At 40.8% G+C, this 20,170-nt stretch overlaps 2 protein-coding genes across 2 annotated transcripts in view; both read right to left on the reverse strand.

Moving 5' to 3' along the window:
- LOC143757334 (uncharacterized) overlaps positions 1-20,170 on the reverse strand; it is a 252,183-nt gene that overhangs the window by 101,334 nt on the left and 130,679 nt on the right. The window lies entirely within an intron of this gene.
- Positions 1-20,170, reverse strand: part of cdon (cell adhesion associated, oncogene regulated) — a 47,132-nt gene that overhangs the window by 15,337 nt on the left and 11,625 nt on the right. Inside the window, exons 2-10 of the mRNA XM_077248349.1 lie at positions 11,769-11,908; positions 11,305-11,583; positions 9,385-9,531; positions 9,146-9,289; positions 8,590-8,880; positions 7,872-8,141; positions 3,818-4,101; positions 3,013-3,187; positions 292-405 (exon numbers count right to left, since the gene is read on the reverse strand). Of these exons, the coding sequence (XP_077104464.1) occupies positions 292-405; positions 3,013-3,187; positions 3,818-4,101; positions 7,872-8,141; positions 8,590-8,880; positions 9,146-9,289; positions 9,385-9,531; positions 11,305-11,583; positions 11,769-11,841 (1,777 nt within the window). The 5' untranslated portion in view covers positions 11,842-11,908. The remainder of the gene's footprint in view (positions 1-291; positions 406-3,012; positions 3,188-3,817; positions 4,102-7,871; positions 8,142-8,589; positions 8,881-9,145; positions 9,290-9,384; positions 9,532-11,304; positions 11,584-11,768; positions 11,909-20,170) is intronic.

The raw sequence follows: 20,170 nt of genomic DNA on the forward strand, positions 1-20,170 counted from the left end.
CCACTCTATTGGACCATAAGGCTATTTTATGGTTTCAGAAGACTCAAAATAAAATAAAAACATAGGCTGTGTAGACTAAATTTGTAGTGCTTTTTTGTCTTTTTTGGAGCTTAACAGACCCTGGTCACAATATGTTTTCACTACATGGGGAAAAAAGCAGCATGAACACTCTTCAAACTATCTTTTTTATGTTCTACACAGGACACATGACAGGATTTAAATTTCTTTAAGTATATCACTGATAATTAGTAAGCAGAAGTGGTACAATATGGTTTTGGGATGTCCTCTTACCTCTGTCATGTATGACCACTCCATAATAAGTGTTAGTGGTTTTATCTTCCGGCACTTTCTCTGGAAGAGACACAATTGGAGCCTTGGAGGGATTCTTATTGGGGGAAGTTCTCTCTGAGAAGGAGGGAAAGAAAGAAAAAATCTATTTGATTCCTAATGCTGATACAGCATGATCATTAAGATTGATAATATAATTCTTAATGAAGTATCTTGTGCTCACTATGGCTACATTTATTTGCTCAGAAATAAAGTATAAACAGTAACATTGTGACTGTGAAAATTAAAAATAACTGATTTCTAGTTTAATATATTTTGTAATTTTTTCCTGTAATGGCAAAGCTCACGTGACACATGATTCATTCCAATATTCCTATTTGGTAAGCAATAAATCCATTATTAATAAATTATTATATTATTATCAATGGTAAAAACGATTTTTTACTATCTTTACTGTCACTTTTGATCAATTTAATCAATACATGAATTTCTTTCAAAAGAAGAAAAATAATAACCAAAAATTGCACTCTTGATGTAAATAACATCGCAACATTTTTTTCCATTAAGAGGTGCATCGATTTTTGGTCAAGATCTTGTATTGACAATGCAAGAGTCAAGCCCTCTGTAGAGTCTCCTCCAGCACATCCCAATGAATTTCAATGAATTTAAGGTCTGGACTTCATTCATGTGTGAAAAAGATTCTTCATGCTCCCTCCTAACCATTCTTTCAAAATTTCAGCCTGGTAAATCTTGGCATTGTCATCCTGGAATTTGACCATGGAGTAGGGTGACCACCCGTCCCGCTTTGCGTTGTACCCGCTTTGCAAATGTACCGCATTTTCACCCCTTGTCCCGCACATCGCATATTGAGAAAATGTCCCTCATTTTCATCGGTCTGTTGGTTTTTAATTATCATATTAAGAAAACATGCATGCGTTCTTTTGCCTTTTTAAGAAAGTATTTTATATATTCTTTTTGCGACGTAGTTTTTAACCTATATTTAACAGCGCTTCGTCAGAAGTACAAATACAACAGCCGTTTTTGAAATCCTATCCAATGGTTGAAAGCAAAGGAGTAAACACGATCACCAGTGGGTTGTGACGACTGTCAATCAAAATGCGGAGCGATGATTCGTTCCATGTGTTTCTGTCAGAAAACAAATGGATAATTCGGCCAATTAAATTTTAAATTTGACAGAGTTTATCAACTTGTTGCCTGCTGTGGTTGTTTTAATTCACATCCTTTCTACAAAAAAAAAAAATATGAAAGTTTTTGGTTTAATATATTCTTAATATATAAGACTGTCAATGATCTAAATTCATGTTGGTTTATATTTTATTTGTTCATTATTTATTTTGTTGGACTTGGTCAGAACTGTTTCTAAAACAGTTACTGCATGATGTCTGCTGCCTTTGGGTTCAGTGGTGTTGAATTTAAATGTCGTGTAAAATAAACACAAGTTATGTTACATTGCGATGTAATGGTGTTTTCTGGAAGGGACTAAAGAACAAATAAGTTTTATCAGCTGAAAGGCAGAATACAAATGTTTTTATTAAGTAAATAAACGTTATATAACAGACAGGTTATGTTTTAGTGTTGGTAATATGTCCCACATTGTCCCACACAAACTTATAATCGTCCCACATTTGGTTTGTTTGATGGTGGTCACCCTACCATGGTGTGCCTTCCTACATGGTTGTTTAAGAAATGAAAATCTACACACTCCATCAATTAGGGTTTGATGAACTGTTGCCAAACATAAACATAATAGGCCTATGTCACGAAAAAATAGAAGGACGGAAGTACGTCTTTTAGTAGGGATACGGCTCTTCTGGTTAGCTTTTTACAATGGCGGAGTCCGATAGATACCACTGGACCAAATCTCTCCGCAACCTGCCTAACACGGTCAAAAACTGACCGATGACAGGGCTGATTCCAGGGAAACCGGGTTGGTATAGTATTGGCTTTAAGTCTATTCCGATCACTTTCCTAGACGTAGATGCTCTCCTTTTAAAAGTGCAAACTCCAAACTAAAGTGCTGCCCCGGAGAATATTAAAAGAAGGCCCCTCATCCCTCCTTATTAACCTAACCCAAGACTTGCGGAGTGTTTCGTCCTTCGGGAAAGCGTGAAAAGCTGAGGTATGGCTGTCTACGTCCTGATGCAGAGCAACCCGGTACACTACAACAACAGCTGTGGGTATAGCCGTTCATCAGTAAGGTAAACGTTTCTATGGGAACAGCGAGTTGGACCAATCAGCAGACGTTTCTGCTACGCTTAGGACTGTGGGTACTGTAGTTTTTTTTCATAAGCTTGTGGATAAAACATGTTTTTCTTAAAACAAGGTTGATTTCATACGAACGTATAGCTTCTACAGGAGAAAAACCTTCATTTCACAACCTCATAGCTCGTGGTTAGTCTACCTTGGATAGTTTAGACATTATGGCTGATAATCTAAATCCTTATCGAGAAACACTGTTGACCGGAAGTTCTGTATCCCTACTCCGCGTTCCGGAAGCAGGAAGTGTGACATAGGCCTATAATCACTGCAATAATGATCCAATCATAGACTCTAAAGCATTTGCTTATTTAAAATAAAACAGCAAAAAAAAATTTTTTGTCCGGGCAGTGCGAAAATATTTTGGTGAAAATACAAACATGCCCAAGACTTTTGCACAGTATTGTATGTATTTTTTTTCAAAGTACTATGTATATATGTTCTCACCCTTTCCAGTGCGGAAGGTCAGCATGGCGGGCTGACCCTCTCCTGCAGCGCTGCGGGCCACCATCAGAACCTCGTACAGGCTGGACGGCTCCAGCTCAGACAGGGGCAGAGACTTCTCACTGCCTGGCACCCGCACTGTGTGCCAGTTCCCCACCACATTCCCCATGTCGTCCACCTACAGGTGCATACAGCACATGCACAATCAGGGAACAGTCTTACCGTATGCAGAGATCTCAAGCACATGGCCATATCGTTTCAACCCTCATATTCTGTGTTTGAGTTTGCACATACTGCACATAAAGTTCAACAAATAACAGTAACTTCTTTCTTGTTGTCCAACTCTGAATCATAACAAAAGACAAACCCACTCAACTATTCCTGAGAGCACAAGCTATGTCATTTATTCCTGAGCCAATGGGACAAGCGCTGCCAAAGCAATCTTGAAAAGAACCAGAGCAGTTTTATTAGTCAAGGGAGCTTATTATTGAAGAAAATACAGGCTTTTAAAGAGGAAATGACCAACTTCTTACCAAAACGCTCTTGGCTGGCAAAGACTGCTGAATTGTGTTAGCACTGACTTTGCAGTAAACGACACAGGGCGTTGTTATGAGTATGTGCTCATTCTCAAATCTAATAGCTATAAATCTGACCTTATAACTAACGCCAAGGAAAAAGAAGAGGGTGGAGCGAGATTCAGTCATTCTTGACGGGGTAATAATAGTCTACATTTTGTATGCCTCTTAAGAAGTACATCAGTAAAACATTAATAATGGAAAATATATGTGCATACTTTATGATTTCTTACCTTGCGGTATTTTACAAAGTATGCATTGATAGGAATGCCCCAGTCCCGACCTGCTCGCCACTCTAGATCATACATGTTGGGTTTGTGCGTTTGCGGTGGGCTGATTATGATTGGTGCTTCTGGCGTAGGTTTGTCGTTGATTCTCTCAGTGGGCTGTCCTATATTTTCCCCAAGCCCCTCCTCGCCCATGGAGAGGAACAGTTCATCACCCTCATCACTCTGGATAGGGAGGACAGAAGGCTGCGTCTCCATTGGAACTCCAGACATGGAACTAGACTGTGGTTCTGTAGAGGAATAAAAATCTAATATCAATTAACTACTTACTATACTATAATTACTATACTTACTTATAGGGTAAGGTTAGGGTTAGAGTTTGGTTTAAGGTTAGTTGCTTGAACTTAAGCATACTTTTCTTTTATTACTATAGTGAATACATATAACGTGTAACTACATCACATTAAAAGTGTTACCAGTTTACCATTCAAGTATTAGCACAGTATTGTACTGTATATACTGTAGAATTGTTAAACACAGCTATGGTACTTTGCAATATGCAAGACTACAAACATTTACATTTTCAACTGTGGCATTGTCATAACGTGTCCCGTAGAGATCAAGGGGAGGTGGTAGATAGGCTCAGGACTCAGATATCATCCCAAAGAGGATTTTTATTAAAGGCCAGTGGAGTAGTAGGGGTGTACAAACTCTCAGTGAAGTGTTACAGAAACAATTCCAAAATTAAACCAAAAAAAAATATTTACAAAAATAAACATACACTGGACTCAGTGCAAACTTTGATATGACAATAACCAAAGAAAAACAAATTGCTACAGGCAGCAAAAATCTTCATGATACGTTCAGCAATATATGTTTGTGTTTGAGTAGCCGTGCACTGTGTGTGTTGTATACACATTACAATATTCAAGTCAATGCAGAGTAAGAGTCAGATAGCAACTGAATAATCCCAGCTAAACAACTGAAAAGCAGTTGTAGGAGAGGTGAGGTTTGTTGCTGGTTCTTGGGGTCTCTCATTCTCAGTTGTTGGGCGTGTGGCACTGGTTTACCTTACAAAACAAACAGCCTCAGAGTCAGTAACACTAGAGCTCAAACTGGGCCTGCAGCCAGCCACCACACATTCCACCCATCTGTCATTAAAATACCAGAGAGAATACACCAGCTCAATATACCCACCTTCCAATCATGTCCTGTTTGAGCCATAGGGCAAGCCCTGGATTATTTATGGGTAAGCCACTGTCTTAAAGATGGCATTTAAAAAGAATGAACAGAATTTGAGTAATACTAACAATGCTAGGACTCAGTTTGAGGTTGCCAGGCTGTTGCTAGAGCAGGGATTGGCAAACTCAGTCCTTGAGGGTGTCCTGTGGAGTTTAGCTCTAACCCTGATAAAACTCACCTGCCTATAGCTGTCTAGTTATCCTGAAAACATTGAATAGCTTGTTCAGGTGTATTTGATTAGAGATGGAGCTAAACTCTGCAGGATAGTGGCCCTCCAGGACTGAGTTTGCCCACCCCGTGCTAAGGTGATCTGCATGGTTGCTGCTGGGACATTGTGTAGCTGCTTACTAGCACAAGTCACCCTGCTCAACTCCAAGTCATAGTATTCTGGTCTGACTCCAGTTCCTCCTTTAAAATAGGTCCATGGGCTGAGGCCACTTGAAAGAGCATGCATGCAACAGAAAACAAGTGTGCAAGACTGTCATAGGTCAGACAATACAGAAGCTCAGTTACCTTAATGCACACTAGCTCCACAAAAGTTCTACACACATGTGGTCTTTACAACTTCTTGAACACTTGGGCCTAAATGCTACATATATGTAGACAAGTGCAAAGACTGCAAGTGTGTGTATTGGGACTGGCCCACAGTCATTTTTTTTTTTTTCAACCATTCTAGCATCTACCAGGCGATATGAGGTACTCATTTCCATAGCACAAACAGTACTGGAGCCAAATCATAGGTTATACTTACTTAAGTTACGGCTTTGTTCAAAACCCTAACCGTAAGTATGAGCAATAGTAATAGTGATGCGTGCATTAGCAAATACCACTAATGAAAGCAAGATACAGTAAATATAGTTCTGATGCTTTGATCTTGTCTCTTTTTCTGTACAGTAGGTCTTTCTCCTTTGTGACTCACATGTGCACCATCATTAATGATTGGCGCGCAGGGTACAATATAAACATTACAAGGGAGAGACAGAGACACAGAAGGCAAGTTTGAGAGGAACAGTCAGGCCTCAGACTGCGCTTGGACTGTACATCATCCCGACTCACCAGGAAGGCATATTGGAGGCCTTAAAACTGATTTAAATATCTACTAGAAAAACAAACGATAAATATTGATGACTCATCTGGTTCACTGGGGCATATACACATTTCTGTCCAATCAAATGCTCTCTAGATTAATTATGCCCCTCCGTCTGCCTTTGAATAGCAAAGGCCATAGGAATAGCATTGTCAATGGTTGTGACAAACTAAAGCCTATAAAACAACAAGAAAATTAAACCACGTCAAGAACAGGAAATTAAACAGCATACGTCAAGACATTTCATGGGGTCTTTAAGAACATAAGTCCAATCAGCATCCTTCGCAAAATAGCAGATCATGTCTAATGCTGTTTATTCGTTTTCCAGCAGCCTACGGATCACATATCTATCTCAAATCTTGCCGTTAAACATAAACAACTCTGCTTCTACACTGACCTGAATTTTATCAGTGTAAAATAAATCACTCTTGTAAGCTGAGCCAGGAAAAAAGTGATACGAGCCAACATTTGGAAAAGACCTCCATCATATTTTATCTATTCTGAAGTCTGCATATCTCTAAGCTTATCAATCATGTTTGGAGACACAAAACAAGGCTGAGGAACAGCCTCAGAGGAGGTCAGGGGAGGGCTGTGTGTGAGAGAGATGTGTATTAATAAATATAGGGCTAGTTGTGTGTGATTTTGACAGCTGGGTGGTCTGGTCCTCGTCATAACCTTGTGTAGTTACTCCTTACATTCCGCTGTCCAAGAGCTTATCCCCAACAGCACGCACAAAGCTCACTCTCACAGCCTTCTCATTGCCAGCCAAATACACACAACCCCAACTCCCCCTTCTCCGACCAAACTCCAGCTAAACTCTCTGCCCTGCAGGAAGGATATACTGTCCCAACTCACTGTATGATAAACCTGTATCTTCTGCTGGTAAAAGACTGTTTTAAATATGTGTGTGTGTGTGTGTGTGTGTGTGTGTGTGTGTGTGTGTGTGTGTGTGTGTGTGTGTGTGTGTGTGTGTGTGTGTGTGTGTGTGTGTGTGTGTGTGTGTGTGTGTGTGTGTCTATATATATAATATAATATAATATATCTTAAGACTGTCAAAGATAACGCATGCGATTAATTCAAAATCATTTAACGCAAATAAATTACTGAAGCACGTGAAATTGTGTCATTAACGTCACACAGTTACTAGAACTTGGGACACACTGAGCATCTACAATGACGCAAGTACTGTATCCCTGGTATGCAGAAATTTCTATAGTGACCCTTCAACCCGATTTCACTTTGTTTGCGATCAGGTAATTTTAAGCAGCTAAACTCTGGGAAAGTTTTCAGTCCAATTTATTTGCAATTAATTACAGAAAAGTTTGATTAAGTAGTTAATAGCTATATATATCAATAGCTATTAACTACTTGATCAAATATATATATATATATATATATATATATATATATATATATATATATATATATATATATATATATATATATATATATTAACTACTTGATCAAACTTTTCTGTAATTAATTGCAAATAAATTGGACTGAAAACTTTCCCAGAGATTAGCTGCTTAAAATTACCTGATCGCAAACAAAGTGAAATCGGGTTGAAGGGTCACTATAGAAATAGTGATATAAAATATCAGTGATATAAAATATATATAAAATTAATCCCATCATAAAGGTTCTAAGGGGTGTTCTGGGTAGAACAGAACAGAAAATTTGTCTAGGGTGTTCTGGGTAGTTACTATAGAGTGCAGTGGAGCATCGTCTTACCTGAATGAACACTGAGTCTTCCTGCCGATTGTGCAGAGCTAATGCCATTGTCAAACAGGCACTGGTAGATTCCCTGATCTTGAACCATTACTGAAGATATATGAAGGGAGAGGCCAGAGATTTGAAGGTGGGGTAAAGACGAGAGAGGGGCAGAGTTGTGGAGCCATGTGATTCTGGGGGTTGGACTACCACTGGCAGCACAGGTAAATCTCACCGAGGAGCCCACAGTCACAGCCTGATCTGACAAACCTCGCAGGATGCTTACTTGCGCTGTAAAGAGGAGAAGCGTGCTTGATTTATTATACGCATAATGAATTAATACTCCACATGAAATACTACTGATGGAATGTGGGATATTTCTTCTAATTATTACCATCTTCCGATCATTCTGTTATTCATTGTTCGGAAATGATGTATAAAGAAACAAAATGTAAATGCTTCCATTTGTTGTGCAGTTGTACAAACATTTGCTAAACAGGTTTTATTACTGGGCAAATATGGACAAGGTTTCCAAGTTTTACATAATGTCTCATTTTATTGCATATTTTCCCGAGTAGGAAATTGGAAATTCTGACTTTTCCAGTAGAAAAATAATAATTAAGGCCCTTCATGCAGTGAGCAATAAAATGGTTGAGAAACTTGAGAGGAACCTGAACTACATGGACTAAGCTACCCTAAACCTTGGTAACATGGTGGGATATTAATAATATTTCCTTACCAAGCACATTCACAGAGTAGTTGAAACTGACCACAGCTCCACGGTCAGTCAGAACAGAGCAGCAATAATGTCCTCCATCACTCAGTTGAACGTCATTCAACACCAGGTTTCTATGCAACAACATCCATTTGGAGCTCAATGAAAGCTCCGCCCCATCTTTAAACCATTTGACTTTTGAAGAAAGACTTCCTGATACAACACACTCAAGGGTCAGAGAACCAGACTGGTCCACTGTAAGATTGCGAGGGGTGATGGGATAGACAATCCTTACAGGTGAAGAGGCTTCTGAATCTACATGAAAGAAAGAATGCAATAGTTTTATTAGTTATCTTCCCATCATATTTTCAAGATTGTTCTACTAAATACATAGTTCTTCATTCTTTCAGATATATTACATACAATTTTAATTTACAGTACAAAAATTCGGAATATATAGCTGCTTATTTTTACAGGATCATAATTTATAAAAACTATGAACTATGTGGGAAATCAGATGTTAAACTCTCAATACTTTGTGATACCTAGAGAAAAAACTAATAGAGTTTGCTCAACCAACCTTTGAATATGAGTTTAGTGCCATGAGCTTCTACTTGAGTCTCTCGGGTTAGAGGATTATAAGCACCACACTTATACATGCCCTGATGTTCAGAAGACATTGACACAATCTGAAGGTTTCCGGAGGGCAGGATTAAATACTCATCTGAAATATAGACAAAAGAAACAAACTTTCGAATTGTTCAATTGTATCTTCATGTGCTTCTGGAGGGTTTGGCATTCAAGGCGTCTCGTCTGTACCTGTAGACTGTTCCAGCCATTTCCCCCGTATCCGGTAGCGTGGCAAAGCAGGCGGATTGCTGCGCGGAAGTGGGCATTCAATAACAGCGGTGTCTCCCTTTTTTACAGTTAATGATCTCCGATTGGTCTCCGCAAACTCTTCAATATCTGAATGAAGAAATCGAAAGAGTTACTTCACAGCAATGTGTAAAAGAACTCTGAAGGGGTTTATTTTGCAAGATGCCAACTGATTGAACCTGCTTTTTAGATGACTACCTATTAGAGATGCTCATATTGACCGTTTAACCGTTAACCGAAAGTAAAAAATGTAACCTATTAATACTACCAGTTAAATGGTTTAAAAAGTTAAAAGGTTTTTTTTATTTTTAAGTTTTTTTTTTAGTTTGCTGCATGGTTAAAAAAAATACTATTAAAAAAACACTATATAGCCTATATTTGTTAACTCACGGGGCGCGTCGACACGTGCCACCACACGTGCCTACAGACATATTTTGTTGACCAAGCAAAATGAAGCGAGCGAAAAGAAGTACTGTGTGGGACCATTTCGACAGAAAGAGCGACGAAGTTACTTGCAAAATATGCTACACGGTATTAAAATACAGCAGTAGTACAAGTACAATGCAATATCACTGGCGAAGCAAACATCCACGAGCAAATGAAAGGCGCTTCCCGAAGCTGGCCACATACTATTCCCGGGATATCTGTGGTATCGGAGAGGGTGTTTTCTGCCGCAGCTCTAACTGCACTCCAGACTAACCCCACATCATGTAGACGTTACTTTTTTAAAATAAAAACTAGACAAGGTGTGGATTGAGGTAGGCCTGCTATTTTTATTTGACGAAAAAACTTAAGTCTGACGGAAAACAAATTGCCTGTTTTTCAAAGCTTCAAACGGATTCAGTGCTTTCTTTTTGTCATCTTAATTTGTGAATTATTTAAGTTAAAAAAATATATTTAGTGTAGGCCTATTTTATGTTTTTCTCTGTTGTCATTGTCAGAAATGCTGCAGGTGAGTGAAAATGTGATCCAGGTTCTTTTGTTGATCGCTCGGCATGCTGCTGTTTGCACATTAATATAAACCCGTGATTTTTTTTTTGGTTGCTATTTTTAACGGGTCACAGACACTCGTCAATTTTATTTTTATTTAATGCCAATTCAATATTATAATCTTATCAGTTAACGGTTAATAGTCTGATAACGAGAGGCGGTTGTCGGTCCGGAAAATTAACCGTAATGAGCATCCCTACTACCTATGAAGTAAACCAATAAATGAACATAAAATATTGATTTGAAGTAGAAGGAGGAAGCTGTGGAGTTATATGAGAGACAGGACACTAGCACAGGTGGTAAATTATAAAGTTTAACAATCATTATACAAAATATCTAACCAAAAATGTGGCAACTGACCAATCAGAATCAAACATTGGTGAGAACTGTGTAATAAACTAGTATATCCATTCTAGCAGCAGCACTTCACACAAAGACCTTCTGTCAATGAGGTGTTTATATTGGATTGTGAGTGGCAGAGAACATGTGCTTTCCACTGAATAATGCAGCCTTATCTGCAACCCTGATCAGACCCTGGGTCGATCGCAGAGGGGTTGCGTCCGATAGGTCGCCCTTCCCGGCATCAGCTCTCAGTACGACACAGGAAGACCCTGGGCTCATTAAGGATACTGCTGAAGAGGTGTCTGGATAAGTGCCAGACTGAAAAGAAAGACCCATTTCCTTCCCTTCCAACACTCATCTATGGTTGGCCATTCTAACAGTGTTAATGGCTCGAGAAATCCGCCTTCTGATACTTCCTGTCTTTCTTCACCAGCAACCTCTTTGAAGTGCATTCTTGTAGGAGTGTTGCTCTTACAGCTGAGCTGAGAGTGTATTTGTCAGCATACTATGAGAGTGATTATATGCGCCTACCTGCAACGAGCACTCGTGCATGGCGGCTGATGATGGAGCCTGTCTCGGAGTGAGCCATGCACTGGTAGGTGCCCGTGAAAGCCGGTTGGAGGGATGGCAGTGAGAGGGAGCCTGGACTAAGTTCCACTCCAGACTGGTGGCTGGGGTCTAGAGGTCGACCCTGAAATAGCCAGCTAAGTCTGGCTGTAGCCGGACGTGCCGTGCAATGCAGATGGACCGCTCCGCCTTGCTTCTGAACCACAGAGAGAGGCTCCACACGAAAAGAGAGAGACAGAACAGCTGAAGAAGACAGACAGAGAAAGAAAGAAAGAAAGAAAAGATAGGAAATAGATCAACAGACCATAATCCATAATTATTATTCCTTCAAACCAGCTGAGAAGACTAGTTTGGACCATTGTACATGGTTTCAATTCCAATTGCTCGACATAGGTGTGTGCTAAGGTTTTTTTTCGTGTGTTACTCACATGGGCAGTTGAGGAGGAGGGTATGGCACACACACAGCACAGCGGACAATAATCTCAGGCCACCGTCCTCCATGACGCTGTTTCACCTCTGTGCACTAACCTGGGGCCTAACACACACCCCCTCCACACACACTCCACACCTGAAATGCATAAAGACAAATCAGAAATGTTAAAAAACATTCATGGCCATTACGATGACTGAAAAGGCTGAACATGGTTGATGACAACAAAGGAATTTACTAGCCACATTTTGTGTTGATTGTGGAGGAAAATTCATAATATGTATTTAAATCAGATAAAATGTGTCATAAAGAGCTGTGAGAACTAATGTTATCAGAAAGAACAATAAAAAATACTAGTGGAAAGAATGAACAAAATAACTAATAAAACAATGTCCATATTAAATTATGGTTGCTCCAAGTAGTTTTAACTAAATGGTTTATAGGGTGTTGCGGGTCTTAAGTCTTTACGATACTTATACTCTCCCAAGATATGGTTTACAGGTTTAGGTTGCTCCTTCAATGCAAGTCAATGTGTTTTTTTTTAAGAATATTATACTTCACCAGATGAAAACCGCAAGTCTGATTACTTAGAAAGGTCATAGCACACCTCTCTTAAAAAATAAACACAAATGAATGTAACATTCATGACTGTAGCACACATGGTGAGGGATAAAGCGTGCAGAATTTTAATACTCAGGGTCAGGGGTTTGTTCAATCACTAAAATTGGAGTGACTGAACAAGCACCAATATTTAAAGCAACCCACATATAGACCTACTCTTTATACAGATATCGAGTAGCACCATTTTCATCATTCATCTGTAGCTGGCGGAGAGATTCAGCTTGTAGGAATAACAACATTAAACATTTTACAGCTAATCCTTAACAATACTTTTAATAATCTTTATGACACATCCCCTTATACAGGGCATTATCTCACACAGACTTCCCCCAATGAGAAATTGCTTTCTGCTGATCTATGACCCATTCCCACAAAGTGCTTCTCTGGTGAAACAGAAATTCCTGAACCTCTATGCCCCCTCAGCCATCCTCAACCTACAATCAGTCTTCTCCCTTCCTCTCTTTTGCCCCATTAATTTCTGCTCATCTCTGATGGACTGCATTTGAGGGGTCTGCTTGTGGTCTACTCTTAATATCACTATCCTGTCACAGTGCACTGCTTTCTCACAGACTCACTGTAGCCTGAAGAGTCTACACATGGCGTTCACACACTCACACAGAATCTCAAACGACCTAAAAGGAAGACAAGGGGAGCACCCAAAGGGTGAGACATGGAAAGAAGTGAAAGGAGTGTAATTAGGAGCATTCTTCTTTGCTTTTGAACCCATCCCTCCCCTAGCGCCGGTCCTCTGTATCTGGGCTGCGTTAATCCGGAGGACCTTTGATCACAGGCTCCTGGTCTGTGAGTGTAGTTTGGGCCAGGGGCTGGCCGACAATGGCCACCCAGCTGTGATATTCACACTGTGGGTGCCATGGGGCTCTGTGCCCAGCCCAACATCACCCCAAAGGACAGGCCACTCGACTGGGTCAAATTAAAGGAGTGATGTCTGGATGAGACCACTAGAGCTGAACAGGTCTGTGACAGGACACACACGCTCAAATTTACTCACACTCAAGCGTACTAATACCTTCTCCTGTCTTGCTTAATTCTCTTCACCATTTTTCTTTAGCAGTGCTTGCTATGATAAGCATCATTATACTAGCTACTATTTCTTATAGTGTGCAAAAGACATGATAGCTCAAATTATGCACATTGCTGAGAATAAGTGTCCTATTAATTAAACAATAAAAAGAGCAAAAAAATAAATAAAAAAAACAAACATAAACTTACACTGAAGCACGAGTTATATCTTGAGACGAAACAAGGGAGTGGGCTCTTTTGCCAACCACCTGGCAACCATTCATAACACCCTACAATCCACATAACAATTCCCTAGCAATCATTCATAGCACCCCAAACACCTAATAGCATTGTGCTAAAAAACACAAGAACATATTAGCAACCACACTGCAACGCCTTGTCAACTACCCACAACACCTTAACATTGTGACGCAGGCTTTGGATGAGTGTTGGATGTAAAAATCTACTTAATTGTTGCATTATGAATGAATCTACCTTCCCAACATGCATTTTAGCTACAATGTGAACTAAAAAACAAAGCATCAAACATATACATACATATCATCTCCCCCGCCCCCCGCGGGACCACTCAGAGGAAGACGAAGTAGGAGACACAGGAAATAATAAACTCTCCCAGCCTCCTGCTCACGCCCCCTCTAAACCAGAGGTCAAGGGTCACCGGAGAGCAGAAAGTCAGCGGGTGTCTGCCAGTCATAGCCCCACCCCTTGGGGTCACCCCAAAAAGCAGGATGAGAAAAGGGGGGTGTGTCTGCACTTGACAAACATAAAATACACCACGACAGGCAAGAGGGGAGCAAGATAGACAGGCCTTAAATAAATCTACACACTTCTGTAATCTACACAAATTTCATATAAACTTTACAAAAGTTAGTCTAAATTAAGCAGATCTCAAGAGTAAATGAGTATGAAGTGGCTATAAACGTGTGTGTACATGGTTCTTCAGCCCAAGGATTCTAAGTGTAGCGTATCTTTGTCCATGAGTCCCAACAAGCCCTTTGCAGTGCCCCTATGCCATCAGTGGAAACAATCTTTTCACTCCCAGAATAATAATATATAATTACAAAAATAACGACAGCCTTAAAGGAAACACACAGACAAAGATGGGCAACATCGCCCCATGTGTTCGAGTGTATGCTTAGAAGGTGATGGTATGTACCCTTGGAGGGGTGTGTAGAACCCTGGATCGAGATATCTGAGTACCGCTGTGCCTCTTGCTATCTCTGCAACAGATCTGGCATGACGAGGAAACACAAGCATCATTCCTATGTTTTATCTTTGTGCCTTTCTTTTGACATCCGCCTGTATGTGCAAGGCTCAGGGCAGAGAGACACTTTGTAGGATATCTGCTGTCCTCCATCAGAGAGAGAGACAGGCAGCTACAACTAAATGCAGGCTAGAGAGACAAGCAGGGAATTAGATCAGTCTAGAGCCTTCAATAACAGAGAAATAAGTATAGCAAGAGAGAGAGAGACAGAGAGGGTAACGGAGTGCCGAGACATGTCTGATGGCAGAAGGGAAGGGAAGTCCCCTATACCTGCTGAAGATATCCATCATACAGGCCACATCAAAAGAGAAGATTAAGGGCAAAGGGAAAACATTGCAGAAGGAAAAAAGGGGATAACAAACAGAGAGAATTACAAACATTAACCTATTTATTAGGGCTGGATGATTAATCGAAAAATAATCGAAACCGAAATTCAGAGCCTATAACCGACGTAATTTTACCATGTCGGTTATTTCGGTTTTTTAATCCTATTAATATTTCCGCACACTGTGTGTTAATGTACTTTCCCCTTAAAACATATTACCGCGTGTCTAGTCACGTAACTCCGCCCCGTCCAGTCTGCAACATTGAAGCAACATGAGCCCAGTTCACAGCGCGTTGATCCCGGGAAATTGCCAGAACAAACACCTTCTGTGTGAACGCAAACACGACCCGGGATTGATACCAGGTTGGGGACATAGTAACATTGCCGTGTTCAGTCCCAGAACGCGCGCTGTGTGAACACACAAGCCATAATCAATGCCGTGTCATGATGGCACTTCAGCCGGGATCGTTCGCCAGCATGAAACGGTACGTAATGCGCTAGTTTATGATCGAATCAGAGAAAAAAAATGCTCAAGCGTGGTTTCTCGAGAGAGAAATCGTAGCTCATAAGCAAACTATAGACGCTGCTGAGACATGTCTCGTGTCTTTACTGGTTGTGTGTGAACGCACTCTCTGATTCCGGAAAACCACTGGCAGTGTGAATGAACCAAAGTCAAACGTACCCAGGTCAAATCCCGGGCCACTTTATCCGTGTATTTTCTAGAATCTCTGTGTGAAAGGGAACTCAAACACTGAGTCAACTCAGCAACAAGAGCCGCTTGTACCAAAGAAACACGCGAAAAAAGAGAGAGACTGACAAACGCCCAGCAACAAGTGCCTCCACAAAGCTGGTTTCGATAACACAAGCATTTACAAATGCTACACAATGTGAAAAGGGTTAGTTTTTTAGTTTTATACAAGTTATATTTTACTTTTAAGATGGCAATATTTACAATAATTTATTTTGTTTACAAAAAGAACTATTTTTAAAAGTTCTTTAATTTCTACATTTTTAGGAAACTTTCTTTTTACATTAAAACTTAAATTACATTTTTATAAGACGTTTTTATTTCAAGCATTGTATGCTTTGTTTGATTAAATTGTTTGAAATATTTAATAAATAAGCATTAAAAGCTATTTGTGTGTGTTTCCTTATTATAGAATCACAAAGATAGGATTAGGCACTCTTTCATTATAAAAAATAACTGTGAACATTACAGTATAAGCCTTGCCAGTGACATATGATTTTTTTTTTAAATAATCGTTCAATAATCGTAATTGAGGTAACTTGTTCGATTAATCGCGTCCAGCCCTACTATTTATGTAATATCACTTTACTGATGACTCGAGCAAGAATGCTTGCTGATGCAGTTCTTTAACCTATTATTGAGACAGCTTTACTCTTGGCCATCCATTCCTTGCTGAAAGAACCTGCCTGAAAGTATGGAACAGCTAATAACCATAAAAAACCTGCTTTGACCAACTAGAAACCATATCATTATACCATCAGAAGATACGTTTGACTTGATTTTCCAGCAGCCCTCTACTGAAACACTAACAGACCAGGAATCTTCTTGTTAGCTTCTTGATTAGCTCCATTAAACAATTTACTGAAGATTAGGGATATTGGTAGTGTTACTGTTAGTAAATCATAAACAGCTGATGTCCAGAGTTTTTGTGCTGAAAAGAGACGAGCTAAGACTAGCATGAATTTCCATGTTGGTTGAGGCTGATTGGCTATTGGTCAAGCTAATGGGCAAGAGCATGCCGTTTTCTCTTGGTTGTGAAGCTGGTTGACCAACAAAGTATTTTCTTAAGCTAGATATCAAGCCTAGTGGGGACAATAGCCCTCCAGCATCACACCCCATCCCAAAACGCAACATATGCTGGTCAGTAGGGGTATTTGATTTACAGGGACAGATCTCTGGTCAGTTTGCTTCCCTAGAGTCTCCAAAAGTTGTGGAAGACCTCTCATACATGCCTCTCTGCATTCTGTTTTTGCATTTACGAACTCGAGTCAGGACTTCCTCAAGCCAGAAGAGAAGATTCACACACACTGCATGCTTTTTCTGAGAGGCTTCCAGAGAGTTGGATCCAAAAGCAGTTCAACAAACCCACAGGCAGTTGATGAATGTAAATCTATCCTTATCAGTTGTCAGAGCAAGAACTGTTTTTCCTTTCTGTTTTCTCTCTGGAAGGAGGGAGTAAGTCCAGGGTCATACCTGAGATTAGCCAAAGTACAGACTCATATCCTTAGGATGTCTAAAAGCATCTGTCGTTAAAAATTATATTTTCTACAGTTTTACCAAGACTATTCCAGACACTTAATGTGTACTTTAAAATACCTGAAAATAAAAAGTGGCTCTGATAACCTCATATCTGTATGTGACACATAGCCTCTGGAATAACATTCTGCTGGAATGCTAGGTACTCTTGCAGCAAGATGGATGCAGTGTAAGCAGAAAATGACACAGGATGACAGCAAGGAATATAAACATTCTGACAAAATCCTAGGTGTGTGTGTAAAAAGGGGGCGGGAAATGGCACCTGCAGTCCTATAAAAAAAAGGTGTTAATGGGAATAGATGAGTCTTTCTCTGCAGGCAGTGCTCGATGTGTCCTCTGCCCAGATTCCTGTCATATTGAATAAGCATGGACAAAAGACCCCACAAGGCTCCAAAGAACAGGTCATGACTGGTACAAAACTGGAGGCCTGAACACCACAGCAAGGAAACAAAGAAAGCTAGCAGTGGACGATTAACAAAATGAACACAAATGCTTGTCTTAAGAAAAAAAAAAGTGGTACGGCTATTGTCATTAGGGACTACAGGAAATAACCAAAAATAGAACACACAAAGCAGCAAAAACACGAGGGACACCATAATGAGAAAAAGACAGAAAGACAGAGAACAGAAGACACCATGAAAGCAGGAGAAGAACACAAGAATGAGTGAATATCTTTTCTTATAGTCTGATCTGACCCTATGTGGTGAGGTTGATACTCTGCCATATCCTAAACTTGTCCACACTTGCCCCCCACAAACACTGACAGAGGAGTCGCTCACCAAACATTCCACAGAGAGAGAGAGAGGGGGGGGGGGTGCAGGTGGGGGGGGGTGATGGAGAACAAATAAAGCAGCACAGAGGTTACAAAAATTAAATAAGAAAAATCTGACACAAAAAGAGAGGTGAGAATGAATGAAGTAAGCCCCTCAACAGTGAGAGAAAGACAAAAAAATTGAGACGGGAAGAACAGGGAGACTGTGAGGAAGGGAGGGCCAGTTAGGGAAAAATGGGATTCATCAGGAGGTGAATACTTGCCAAACCTCAGCTCATTCCCCCAGATAATGTCTGACAGACAAACTCATTCTATGTGATCCTTGCTTCCTCACAGTCAACTGACAGTAGAATGTCTTGACTTGGTGCAATCAGAGAGACCTGGCAAGCAAGGTCAGGAGATGGAGAAGGACTGAGAGACTGAAAGTGGGGGTGAGAAACAAGGCACAGTATGGATGGCCCGAATGGGGCTAAAAACAGGCTACTATTGGTCCAAGTGGCAGGAATGAGGGCAGCTCCAGGCCATGCAGATGGGACTAATGAATGGAAATACTGGGCCTCTGAACTCAGCAGTGATTAAAGGGAGCAGACACTATTAAAAAAAGAGAAAGAAAGAGGAACAGGAGAGAGAATCAGAGACATCTGTAAGGTACTAAGCATTAAAATAGGAGCAATTGCTCTTTCTTTTACAGTAAACAGAGGTGGGAATCAGACTAGTTAGGCAATGCCTATCAGTAAAAGACTGCAGTGCCAAAGAAAAGGCAAACAGAGGTTAACTTTCAACTGCTCTCTTTAGCGTTGTAAAAGAGTGGGTCAGCATGTATGCGTGTAACGCCATTACATCAGGAGTTTAATGCTACTTCGCAGGCCCCAGCCATAAAACAAAGATTTTCTCTGTTGACAGGAAATCACATCAGAGTCTACAAAGTGCGGGCGACCTTGGGGTGAGATACTCGTCGGGTGACAGGGCACAGCCTGGGAGACCGCGGTGTGGTTAACAGAGAAAGGAAAGATGGGAGGATAGAAGAGAGGAATGAGAACAGAGGCCCCAGGGATCAGACAGTCACCTCTAACAAAGCACTGTTTACCAAGAACACACATCTCCTTCCCTCCTCTCTCCTCCCGGGGGGTTTTCAGAAGCAACAACCCTGTCTACCTCCGCCTTCTTCCCATGAGTGCCAGGCCTCAGACCAGGGAGACAGTGCTAATTCCTGCCTCGGGCTGCTTGGCCTTGGTCACAAACACTCTGCACACAGATCACCCGGTGAGACAGGGTGGGAGGGAGACCCTTAGCCTCAGTACAGTACAGTACAGAAGAACCCTCTTAATTGGAGTTTGTTCTGTGGCGTCTTGTTTGCCTGGGAATAGAAGGAGGAGGTAGTGTGGAAAGGGAGGTGCTGAGAGAGGAGGGGAGCAGAGGTAAGGGGGGCTGTTTCCCAAGGTTTTCAACAACAGGGATTAGGCAGAGGACTGAAACTCAATAGGGTCGTCTCGGACACTGGAAATGGATCTCAGGGTATCCCACCACACAAGGCCACAACCAAAACTGTGGCAAAGCAACACACATAGCTAACAACACCCACAGAATTGTGGGAGCTAAAGAATATCCTTCCAGCTGAGTTCACAGCTACTCAGAACCCTCGAGGGGACGTTTGCACACAGGAAGGGTAATTCTAATAGAGAGGTGGAATGTTAGAGACAGGAGAGACAGCGGTTCTGTCTGCCCAGAGGGTATGCTGAGAGACAAAGTTGATAGGCAGGCTGTGCCAAGAGTGTCTGATTCATCAGGCAAGCAGTGGAGGATGAGAGCAAGTGTTTATGTGTGGAGGTTAGAGTCAGCAGAGCATTAGATGACTTCTCCAGTAGATGCCAAGCACTCAAATTCCAAAAGCTTTGAATTGAGAAAAGAGTAACATGTCAGACCTGTGGCCTAGTTATCGCCCATGTTCCAGACATGTTGAGCTGTGGTTGCGCATGTGGGAAATGCAGGTTTGAATTAGGACTGTACTGAATTCTCTGTACATACTCTTTTGCAAATTTAAATGTCTTGCTAATTTAAAGACAGACTTCAATTCAATATGACAAAGGCTGCAG

Source organism: Siphateles boraxobius, unplaced genomic scaffold (genome assembly GCF_051911475.1).
Source record: "Siphateles boraxobius isolate OS27281-9 unplaced genomic scaffold, OSU_SipBor_1 30, whole genome shotgun sequence".
Classification (NCBI taxonomy): Eukaryota; Metazoa; Chordata; class Actinopteri; order Cypriniformes; family Leuciscidae; genus Siphateles; species Siphateles boraxobius.